Here is a 12,211-nt window from a genome sequence, read left to right on the forward strand (position 1 = left end):
CTTAACTCTAATGAACTTATCCTCTGCAGCAGAGGTAACTCTGGGTCTTCCTTTCCTGTGGTGGTCCTCATGAGAGCCAGTTTCATCATGGCGCTTGATGGTTTTTGTGACTGAACTTGATGAAACTTTAAAAGTTCTTGAAATATTCCGTATTGACTGACATGCATGTCTTAAAGTAATGATGGACTGTTGTTTCTCTTTGCTTATTTGAGCTGTTCTTGCCATAATATGGACTTGGTCTTTAACCAAATGGAATTATCTTCTGTATACCCCCCCTACCTTGTCACAACACAACTGATTGGCTCAAATGCATTATGCATAACTTAACCTGTTAATTGGTGTTAATTACCTCATGAAGCTGGTTGAGAGAATGCCTAGTGTGCAAAGCTGTCATCAAGGCAAATGGTGGCTACTTTGAAGAATCTAAAATATGAAATATATTTTTATTTATTTAACACTTTCTTTGGTTACTACATGATTCCATATGTGTTATTTCATAGTTTTGATGTCTTCACTATTATTCTACGATTTAAAAAAGAAAGAAAAACGCTTGAATGAGTAGGTGTGTCCAAACCTTTAACTGGTACTGTATGTCAATGTGACATTTAAGTTTTCTATTTGTAATACATTAGAACACATTTAAAACCTGTTTTTGCGTTGTCATTTTGGGGTATTATGTGTAGATTGATGAGGCGGGGGGGGGGGGGGGGAGAATAAGCCTGTGATGTTACAAAATGTGGAAAAAGTCAAGGGGTCTGAATAATTTCCGAATGCACTGTGTGTGTATGTATATATATATATATATATATATATATATATATATATATATATATATATATATATATATATATATATATATATATATATATATATATATATATATATATATATATATATATATATATATATATATATATATATATATATATATGGTAAGATAAACAAGATATAAAAGTCCCTGTAATCCTAGTAAGCTTTGTGTACATGTTATTCATGCAGTCCCTAACCTGTCTCTTTCTATCGCCCACTGCAGAGCGTGGAGACGGTGTGCATGCTGTACCACACCTTCCAAGAGGGCTCCGGGGGCTTGATGGAGGGCCGCAAAGACCCCCCGGCCCCAGGGGCCGAGCCCACACTGCTCAGACCTTGTCCCCGACACATGAGTGCCACCGAGAGGCTCCGCAAGGTCATCCAGGAGCTGGTGGACACAGAGAAGTCCTATGTCAAGGTAATGATTTGTTATCTGGCTATTATTTGTTTAAGATAATGGCAAATTTCCCCAAAACAGTCAATTCAGTTGAGCCAGGATGAAATGGAAAGAGAAAGGAAAGCCACTGAATAGTACCGAGACACGGTCTGTGTGGACCTACCGACCGACCGCATCATTGTTTATACTCTACAGTACACAGGCTCATTATTCAGAGGCCCTGTACAGCTCAAGTTTCCGTTTCACTCCTTTTCTCAGAGCACATTAAAGAACTCTTTTCATGATCTGCACCTCGTCTCTTAATCCCTGTCAGCTCTCTCTCTCTCTCTCGGTCTCTCAGTCTCTCTGTCTCTCTCTCTCTCTTTCTTGGTCTCCTCTCTCTGTCTCGCTCAATCTCTCTCGGTCTCTCTCTCGGTCTCCTCTCTCTCTCTCGCTCACTCTCGCTCAATGTCTCGGGTCTCTCTCGCTCAATCTCTCTGTCTCGGTCTCTCTCTCTCGCTCAATCACTCTCGCTCAATCTCTCTCTCGCTCGCTTGGTCTCTCTCAGTCTCTCTCTCTCTCTCTCTCGCTCAATCGCTATCAATCTCTCTGTCTCCTGTCTCTCTCGGTCTCTCTCAGTGTTTCTCTTTCTCTCTCTCTCGGTCTCTCTCTCTTGCTCAATCACTCTCGCTCACGCTTGGTCTCTCTCTCGGTCTATCTCTCTCTCGCTCAATCGCTATCGCTATCAATCTCTGTCTCCTGTCTTTCTGTCTCTCTCGGTCTCTCTGTGTTTCTCTCTCTCTCTCTCTCTCGCTCGGTCTCTCTTGGTTTCTCTCTCGCTCCGTCTCTCGGTCTCTGTTTCTGTCTCTCTCACATTAAAGAGCTCCTTTCATGATCTCCACCTTGTCTTTCTCTCTCTCTGGGAGGCGGTGGGTGGGTGATTTGCAGAGGGGAGGAGAATGTCTTCCCAGCGTCCTCTGCAGCGGCTGTAACCATTTGTCTGTGATGTGCGGCGGGGGCCGTAAATCAGCCTAATAGGAATATCACCAGTGAAGCCCTGACGATCCACAGCCACATTAAAACACAGGGAGGAGAGAATGGAAGAGGAGGGGATAACGGATCACTTCTGGGGGGGTTGAATAACTGTTGATACCGATAGCAGCCCTATGATGCAGTGTTGGATTCCCTATCCCACCTCTTGTATTTTTCCTATTTCTGTCTCCGTCTTTCCTTCCTCCAGGACCTGAGTTGCCTGTTTGAGATCTACCTGAAGCCACTGCAGAACGAGACCTTCCTTACGCTGGATGAGGTAGAGGAGGGTGCCCTGGGATGAGGGAGTGGAGGGGTTTGGAGGGATGGGGGGGGGGGGGGTTCGTGGGATGGGATGGGGGATGGGAGAGGGAGGATGGGAGGAAGAATGGGGGATGGAAGGGAGGATTGGATTGGAGGGAGGATTGGATGGGAGATGGGAGGAAGGATGGGGGATTGGGAAATGGGGGAGGGAGAATTAGATGGGAGGAAGGATAGAGGATGGGGGATGGAGGATTGGATGGGAGGGAGGATGGGGGATTGGGAGATGGATGAAGGATTGGGAGATGGGGGAGGGAGGATGAAGGATTGGATGGGAGATGGGGGGATTGGGAGATGGGGAGGGGGGATTAGATGGGAGGAAGGATGGAGGATTGGGAGATGAGGGAGTTCATAGAAATTGAGAATTTTAGGAGGTTGGTTCATAAGAGGTCACAGATTGAGAGATGGATAGCTTGATTAGATTTGGGTGGGGTTAAATTAATTTCTAGTAGCAATAAACTCTAAGGACCTCCCCTTCTTAAAACCCCTACTGATATAGGACCAAAACGATGCTTATACCTCCCATTACATTATAGTCTTCCATTTTTAATCGATACACGATTGACTCTTCTCTCAGGTTAAGATTAGTCCTTATGTGCCTGTCCCTCCTCTGTGAGCCCAGAAGGCCATGGCTGGGGAATGCTAATGGAGATCCACATCCAGTAGCTAGTGAACACTGATGTGAACTGAGCATGACCTCAGTCTCAGGACGACACTCTCAAAGGAGAGATCCATCGATACACACTGAGCAGTGGGGCTGATTAAACCAACATTATCAGACACTCAGACGTGTCTAGGCACAGAGCGGACAAGAGCGCAAGACACCCTGAACACCTTTTAATGATGGTGTGAGAGACTGTGAGATTGTGCCTTTTGTCCCTTAACAGAGAGTACCCAGTGGCAGAATACATGAACACTGTGAATGACACAAAATTAAGGAACGCTTTGAATATGTACAGACTCAGTGAGCATAGCCTTGCTATTGAGAAAGGCCGCAGAAGGCAGACCTGGCTCTCGAGAAGACAGGCTATGTGCACACTGCCCACAAAATGTGGAAACTGAGCTGCACTTCCTAACCTCCTGTCCAATGTATGACCATATTAGAGACACATATTTCCCTCAGATTACACAGACCCACAAAGAATTCGAAACAAAAATCTAATTTTTATGAACTCCCATATCTATTGGGAGAAATACCAGTGTACCATCACAGCAGCAAGATTTGTGACCTATTGTCACAATAAAAGGGTTAACCAGTGAACAAACACCATCGTAAATACAATCCATATTTATGTTTATTTATTTTCCATTTTGTACATTTAACTATTTGCACATCATTATAGCACTGTACTTAGCCATATGACATTGCTGTAAAGAGAGAGCTATCGCTGACTGACTGCTGTAAAGAGAGAGCTATCGCTGACTGACTGCTGTAAAGAGAGAGCTATCGTTGACTGACTGCTGTAAAGAGAGAGCTATCGTTGACTGACTGCTGTAAAGAGAGAGCTATCGCTGACTGACTGCTGTAAAGAGAGAGCTATCGCTGACTGACTGCTGTAAAGAGAGAGCTATCGCTGACTGACTGCTGTAAAGAGAGAGCTATCGCTGACTGACTGCTGTAAAGAGAGAGCTATCGCTGACTGACTGCTGTAAAGAGAGAGCTATCGCTGACTGACTGCTGTAAAGAGAGAGCTATCGCTGACTGACTGCTGTAAAGAGAGAGCTATCACTGACTGACTGCTGTAAAGAGAGAGCTATCGCTGACTGACTGCTGTAAAGAGATAGCTATCGCTGACTGACTGCTGTAAAGAGAGAGCTATCGCTGACTGACTGCTGTAAAGAGAGAGCTATCGCTGACTGACTGCTGTAAAGAGAGAGCTATCGCTGACTGACTGCTGTAAAGAGAGAGCTATCGCTGACTGACTGCTGTAAAGAGAGAGCTATCGCTGACTGACTGCTGTAAAGAGAGAGCTATCGCTGACTGACTGCTGTAAAGAGAGAGCTATCGCTGACTGACTGCTGTAAAGAGAGAGCTATCGCTGACTGACTGCTGTAAAATAGAGAGCTATCGCTGACTGACTGCTGTAAAGAGAGAGCTATCGCTGACTGACTGCTGTAAAGAGAGAGCTATCGCTGACTGACTGCTGTAAAGAGAGCGCTATCTCTGACTGACTGCTGTAAAGAGAGAGCTATCACTGACTGACTGCTGTAAAGAGAGAGCTATCTCTGACTGACTGCTGTAAAGAGAGAGCTATCTCTGACTGACTGCTGTAAAGAGATAGCTATCGCTGACTGACTGCTGTAAAGAGATAGCTATCGCTGACTGACTGCTGTAAAGAGAGAGCTATCGCTGACTGACTGCTGTAAAGAGAGAGCTATCGCTGACTGACTGCTGTAAAGAGATAGCTATCGCTGACTGACTGCTGTAAAGAGATAGCTATCGCTGACTGACTGCTGTAAAGAGATAGCTATCGCTGACTGACTGCTGTAAAGAGATAGCTATCGCTGACTGACTGCTGTAAAGAGATGACTGACCAGGCTCCTGTCTCTCCTTTCCTTTAGATGGATAGTCTGTTTGGCAGCCTGCCAGAAATGCTGGACTTCCAGAGGGTGTTCCTGCAGACGCTGGAGGAGAGGATTGCCTCTTCACCTGACTTCAGCACACTGGAAACCCCTGTGCAGTTTAAGGTATGACACACTGTTTGTGACCCTTGTGTTACAACTGCCTCTGCCAATCCATCTCTCGTCATACATGCGTGATATACACAAACTTAGATGACATGATTAAACCGCATACTCATCGACGCATTAACCAATGAGCACACACAAATGACATACAAATATGTGAAATCCCTCACCCAAACCACCTCCATTACTATAGATGAGCTATGATGAACAGTGAGTTCGGTCACACTCTGAGATATATCTGGATTTATTATTGCGAGATTGTTACAGGTTCACACATGATTAATTTACCACATCAACATGGCATCGTATCGATTTTGCCATTTTGACATGGAGAATTGTATGTTGATAAAAGCACTGTACTCAGGGGTTAGAGTGGGCAGGCCTGGGGTATTTTAAATGCTGTCCCGTGAGAGTGGTCAGGTCACAACTTCACATGTTCTCTCCATCTCACTCTCCTTCACACATTCTTACTTTCCCTCTCTCTCTTATTCCAGAAGCTTCTCTTCTCTCTTGGTGGATCCTTCCTGTACTACGCTGATCACTTCAAGCTCTACAGTGGCTTCTGTGCCAACCACATCAAGGTCCAGAAAGTCCTGGAGAGAGGTACGGGTCTCCCCTCTACCCACCACCCCCAACCTGCCCGAAATACCCCCTTGCACCTCCATTGCATCATCCCCACCAACCCCAGCACTCTATGCAAATGACATGGTTGACTAGGCGTCTACGGTCCAGCATCAATAATGAACTCCAGTAAAATGTCTCTGAGTGGAGCTACTCGCTTGGTGAAGTGATGCAATCCCACTTTACTTCAACCTCTCCTCGTATTTGCTCAATCATTCCAGACTCCCATATTCTCTTTCATATCAACTCAACTGTAAATGGCTTCCCACTGTAAAACTGTGAAAGTGCCTAGGCTAGCTGGAGTGTCCCCATTGTGCTGCACAGCTAACGAAGGCTGGTCTATAATGAGAGAAAGACCATGAAACGCTGACAGGAGGAGTGCTAGTAATTTTGAGTGTCCCTGTTTATATGCTTGAATATAAATGTTGAACTTAATTTATGCCCGCAACGTTGGCCTCTTCCTCTGGTTTGGGCACGCTGCCCAGCGCAGAATGAATGAAACCGAGCAGGTGGGGAAATTGCACCCCGGTGCCTCTTAAATTCTTACCATTACAAGATTCCGCGTTGCATTCCTAGAAGCAGGTACCGAAATTGAGTTTTAATAGCGCAGGGATAATCTTGCAAGCGGCTTTGCATGTTCCCCAACAGTCTCTGATGAAGCAGAATGAACTGAAGTAGGAAACAGCAGCGTAAACATGCATTAGAGCAGAACTCTGCATCACAGCACAACACAACCCAGTCCATCAGAACACAACCCAGTCCATCAGAACACAACCCAGTCCATCAGAACACAACCCAGTCCATCAGAACACAACACAACCCGGTCCATCAGAGCCCAACACAACCCGGTCCATCAGAGCCCAACACAACCCGGTCCATCAGAGCCCAACACAACCCGGTCCATCAGAGCCCAACACAACCCAGTCCATCAGATCACAACACAACCCAGTCCATCACAGCACAGCACAACCCAGCGCACAACACAACCCAGTCCATCAGAGCACAGCACAACCCAGTCCATCAGAGCACAACACAACCCAGAGCCCAACACAACCCAGTCCATCAGAGCACAACACAACCCAGAGCCCAACACAACCCAGTCCATCAGAGCACAGTCCAGCTCAGTACAACAAAGCCTAGCACAACTGAACGAGGGCGTTCACAGAGAATCTGTGGGTGTCTGTCAGCGGTTCTAGTAATTACACATTCTCGCTCTGCCAACGTGGTGCCGGGCCAACGTGGTACTGGGCCCCTTCTCGCTACGCATACACTTTTTGTGTTCACTCGTTTACTCGTTAATTGCCTGCCAATTACTGTGTGAAGTATCAATGCAGCTGCCTGTCTCTGGCTCAGAGTGCTATAATTAATACTCTAATGGCCTCTCAATCCTTTCACACATGAGACACACAGCGAGGTGGCAAGAAATGTCTACACCTGACCTCCAGGATGCCTCTCAATTTGTTACAATACTACACTGTGCTTGATTTGGACTGAAATAGGTGCCGGTACTCATGTTGGGTGCCAGTACTGTTAATATTTAGGTGCAAGAGCTCCACAATACCTTTGAGCTAATATTCTATGAGAGGAACAGGAGCTCAAGCAGTAGAACATTTGAGGGGCCGGTCCTCTGCTCTGGTGAGCTCCTGCCCAAGCCTAGACCACACAGCACCTACTATTAGACATCTCTCCTCGCTATGCACACTGTGAATGAAAATCACTGCTGTGAATCATAGTGTCTTTTGAATGGTATTGTTTGCAATGGAGTGGCAGTCTCATGTCCAAACCATGTTTTACAGTAGCAACCAGCAGTGTTGCCATTTTACTGCAGTGGTGAGGAGTAGCCTATACTACCCCCATGTGGACAATAATTATCGCACCAAGATACAGTGGTGGGTCTATTTAGCGTCACTAGGCACAGTCCTCCAAGCGTGCTACAGAATGAAAGATGTGACTGAACAACTTACATGTACAGGGCTTGGTAAATAAGTCTGCTTGTTATCTACAGCTAAGACTGATTGGTCCTTTAAGGAGTTCCTGGCTGCGAGGAACCCTACGAAGCAGCACTCCTCAACCCTGGAGTCCTACCTGATCAAGCCAGTCCAGAGAGTGTTGAAATACCCTCTACTGCTTCGAGAGCTGGTTTCTCTCACTGACACAGACAGCGAGGAGCACTACCACCTCACAGGTAACTTGGACACACACACACACACACACACACACACACACTAACCCTTCCTTTCCCTCCTCTGTGCCCAGAGGCCCTGAAGGCCATGGAGAAGGTGGCCAGCCACATCAATGAGATGCAGAAGATCTATGAGGACTATGGTTCTGTGTTTGACCAGCTGGTGGCAGAGCAGAGTGGCCATGAGGAGGTAACTATACTGTAATGTACCCTGTGCTACCCCCTTCCCTTACAGCAGCTTTCATCACTCTCACTCATATCTTCAATCTAGACACGTAGTTGGACTAACACCAGCACAGCCTGAATTTGCTGCACAACCATTAGGGTCAATTTAATCTATTCATCCTAGTGATGTATATCTCTTACAGAAAACTGGTTGGAAATAGCCAAGTTCCCATTTAGATAATTCCTCTTTAGATACTCAACAATCACCCAACACAGAGAACTTGTTTGTGCTAGATGAGTGGCCCAGGTCCCTGTTCAGATACAGTACTTACTGTGGCCCATGGCCTTTCCTTCTCTCTCCCAGGTCACAGAGCTTACCATGGGAGAATTCCTCATGCATTCCTCTGTCGTCTGGCTCAACCCCCATCCCTCTCTGGGCCGCATGAGAAAGGACCCCGAGATGACCGTGTTTGGTGAGTTAGAAAGACACTGTACCGTTACTGCGGTATCATGGGAAAGAGAGTGCCTGGCCCTTGCCAGAGCCTGGTAGCAGTCTCTCTCAGCCTGGACTCCACTGGCTTAACACAAACACATGTAAACACAATACACATTTTATGACTAGCTATTAGATAAATGTATTGTATATCCACAAAAATATGATGCTGTTCAATGTTATACCAGTATAGTTTGGGGTTTTATGGATACATTGTAGTGCCAATGTGCTGTAAACTCAAATTGATAATTTGACAGGATGGATCCCTGTGTAAACTCCCAAAGTTGTGCTCAAAGTTTTCATTTCGTTTCTCTCATCAGTGTTCAAGAAGGCAGTGATACTTGTCTACAGGGAGAGCAACAAGCTCAAGAAGAAGATGGTGAGTTCTCTTTCATTTACTTTCATATGCCTTTGATGCCAGCAGTGCCTAACATCTCTCTCTCGTGTGTGAGCAGACCACCCCTCGCTTGGCGCACTCCCATGGAGACCTAGACCCCTTCAAGTTCCGCTGGCTCATCCCGCTTTCTGCACTGCAGGTCCGACTAGGCAACACTGCAGGTAAGAGAGCAAGACAGACACACACACACACCCCCGGCTTTCATTAACTACCAGAGATCATATTCTCTTGGATATTGAGTCTTTTGAAACTAAATTTAGATGTCTTGATTAAAAGGATCTTCTCCAATCCCTTCTTCCTAAGGTACTGAGACGACCTGCATCTGGGAGCTGATACATACCAAGTCTGAACTGGAGGGAAGGCCAGAGACGGTCTTCCAGCTGTGTAGCAGGTAAGAGAGAGCAGTAGTTCTGACTGGATCTATAGCTCTGGTCCTTGAGGGCCAGGGCCAGAGCTTTCTTTATCCTCTTAATCAGAGGTCAGGGGTTACATGGGCTATCTAGCCAATCAGTTGTCCATTGAGTGTCTGGGGGAAATAAACACCAGCAGGGCTGTAGTCGCAGAGAAGTGGGACCTTCCTGTTGTAGACTGTGTGAATTAGCCCTCTGAGCATGGTACCACTGTTTACCTCCATAGTGTCCCAGAATGCAAAGTGAACATCATCAAGGTAATCCGCTCCATCCTCCGGGAGAACGTCAGACGGAACATGCTCCCGGCCGAGATGGGGTGTAAGGAGCACCTCACGCCTTTACGCAGCACCCTGCCCTCCTCTGCCAGGATAGGTGAGTTTCATCCCTGCCCTGTTCCAAAAAATCCCTTCCAATAACACTGCTTAGATTTTTTATCTTTAGACATGACCTTGACTTAAACCTTATAAGCACTTGACTTACTGTACATACAGTAGTGTTTGTGGCCAGATATTAGTGAATGTATTGCTCAGTTGGCAGCTGTCTCTCGCTCTCCCCCCTCCATCCCCCACCAGGTCCATCCAGAGTCTCCTGGCTGTGTAAGCAGCCCCTGCTGGATCTCCCCACCCCAGCCAGCACACTCAAACCTGGCCAGCCTGACTCAGACGAGGGCAGTCTGAGCAGCGGCACCCACAGCTCCTCTGACGCTCCCCCAGCTGACGGTCCCACACAGCACAAGACACTGTCTACCCAAAAGGCCTGGTCTCGGGGCGGCCAGCGGCCCTCTAGCTTCAGCTCTGTGAAGGAGTCATACATCCTGAGTGATGAGGACGATGAGTTCAGTGAGGCTAGAGAGAGTTTCCCCTCCTGTGCCATTGAGGCCCAGTTTCTCAGTTTGAGGCTGTCAGAGGAGGCAGCTTCCTCCCGGGGACCGGCCCCCCGCGTGCAGCCAGAGGGAGCAGAGGTGAACACCCCGGAGAGCCAGCCCAAGCTTGTTCTGGGCCACTTCTGCCCAGTGAAGAGGAAAGGTAGCAGCCAGCGGGCGCTACTGAGCCTACACAGCCGTTCCCTGGACAGCCAGACAGACCTGGCAGCCATAGACCTCAGCACTCTGCTGGAGAGAGAGTTCAGCGTACAGAGCCTCACCTCCGTGGTCAACGAGGACTGTTTCTACAACCCTACGGACACTGGCAGTGCCCCTAACAACTCATAGGGTCAGGAATAGACACAAGGAGAGGGGCCAAAGCTCTGCCCAGCGCCCGCTCCATGCCTGTCCTAGTGCCAGGGTATCTGTTGTGCCTCAGCCCTGAAGTTAAACTGTTCCTTTGAGAGCGTACAATAGGCACAGGTGTAAAAGGAAAGATGAGCTACCTTTGGCTCAGCGACATGGTTGTCCCCCTAGAGAGAGACGAGGTGACTCAGTCCCTGATAATTACTGCAATGAATCTGCTGAGCACTAATGTATAACTACCCTCCGCCTCCATCCAGCTCTTCTGTAAATGCCTCTGCCCAGCTCCCCTTCTCAATAATATGAATTGGCTTCCTTTACATAGGTGAGAGTAATGTAACAAATAGACTTTGTTCACCTTCCAGTTCATTCATGTCAGAGAGAAGGACGGCGATGAGAGGATTCCACTTTAGACTATTGAGACTCACCCTAAGAGCTTCACTAAAGCTCTAGAAGTCTGAGTACATCTAAATCCACAGGAGAGGATTCCACTTTAGACTATTGAGACTCACTGAACTCACCCTAAGAGCTTCACTTTCTAAAGCTCTAGAAGTCTGAGAACATCGATTTTGTGACTTGCTGTACATTGTTTGCCTATTTAATTAGGCAAGTCAGTTAATAACAAATTCTTATTTTCAATAATGGCCCAGGAACGGTGGGTTAACTGCCTTGTTCAGGGGCAGAACGACAGATTTTTACCTTGTCAGCTCGGGGATTCGATCTTGCAACCTTTCGGTTACTAGTCCAATGCTCTGACCACTAGGCTACCTGCCGCCCCTGTATTTGTACATCAAGTGGATTTTTGTTTTTAAAGCAATGTTAATTTATTGATAGTTGTAACTTTTTATTGCTTTGCAAAATACATATGGGGTTGGCTTGAATTGAAGAATCTGGTATGTTTCAGCTAATGAATGTTTTCCAGTGTATTGAATAAGAGTATGGTTGTCATCCTCCCCCAGAAGTGTCACTTACAATGTACACAGGCATTGTCAAAGGAAAAGGATTTCATTCAAATGTGTTGTCAACTTGCCCTGTTTGTAGCTCCCATACCTGAGTAGCTGGACTATAACTTAATTTGAATCTTTGATATTAATACACATACTGACATTGTACAAGTAGAAACGGCTGTAACTTGCAATAAATACACTCTGGTCCCAGTGTTTCTGGGATATTTTGCTGTTGAGACATCCTATTATCTGACACCACCATGTACCCTCCCTCTCGGTTTGCCCTCAACACGTACCCTCCCTCTCGGTTTGCCCTCAACACGTACCCTCCCTCTCGGTTTGCCTTCAACACGTACCCTCCCTCTCGGTTTGCCCTCAACTCAACTGTAAACATGCCTTTAATGCTAGCATACCAATGAATGTGAACCATAATGAACTGTTTTATAAATAAACATTTTTATCTGTGAGAGCAGGTTGTTTTATCATGTTGTATTCCTAAGTCTGGCTTTGAGAATCTATATTCTTGTCTCCTTGACAGGTAAAGCAC

The 12,211-nt window shown here is 46.6% G+C and overlaps 1 protein-coding gene across 4 annotated transcripts in view; it reads left to right on the plus strand.

Moving 5' to 3' along the window:
- LOC139375319 (rho guanine nucleotide exchange factor TIAM2-like) overlaps nt 1–12,136 on the plus strand; it is a 134,472-nt gene extending 122,336 nt beyond the window's left edge. For all 4 annotated transcript variants that reach the window (XM_071116986.1, XM_071116984.1, XM_071116985.1 and 1 more), the window contains exons 16-27: nt 1,034–1,228; nt 2,427–2,495; nt 5,099–5,224; nt 5,719–5,827; nt 7,851–8,030; nt 8,102–8,217; nt 8,557–8,665; nt 9,006–9,064; nt 9,141–9,243; nt 9,386–9,473; nt 9,719–9,864; nt 10,065–12,136. In XM_071116986.1, coding sequence (XP_070973087.1) covers nt 1,034–1,228; nt 2,427–2,495; nt 5,099–5,224; nt 5,719–5,827; nt 7,851–8,030; nt 8,102–8,217; nt 8,557–8,665; nt 9,006–9,064; nt 9,141–9,243; nt 9,386–9,473; nt 9,719–9,864; nt 10,065–10,702 — 1,938 coding nt within the window. In that variant the 3' untranslated portion in view covers nt 10,703–12,136. The remainder of the gene's footprint in view (nt 1–1,033; nt 1,229–2,426; nt 2,496–5,098; nt 5,225–5,718; nt 5,828–7,850; nt 8,031–8,101; nt 8,218–8,556; nt 8,666–9,005; nt 9,065–9,140; nt 9,244–9,385; nt 9,474–9,718; nt 9,865–10,064) is intronic.
- Nucleotides 12,137–12,211: the final 75 nt, after the last annotated feature.

The sequence above is a fragment of the Oncorhynchus clarkii genome, chromosome 19 (genome assembly GCF_045791955.1).
Source record: "Oncorhynchus clarkii lewisi isolate Uvic-CL-2024 chromosome 19, UVic_Ocla_1.0, whole genome shotgun sequence".
Classification (NCBI taxonomy): domain Eukaryota; kingdom Metazoa; phylum Chordata; class Actinopteri; order Salmoniformes; family Salmonidae; genus Oncorhynchus; species Oncorhynchus clarkii.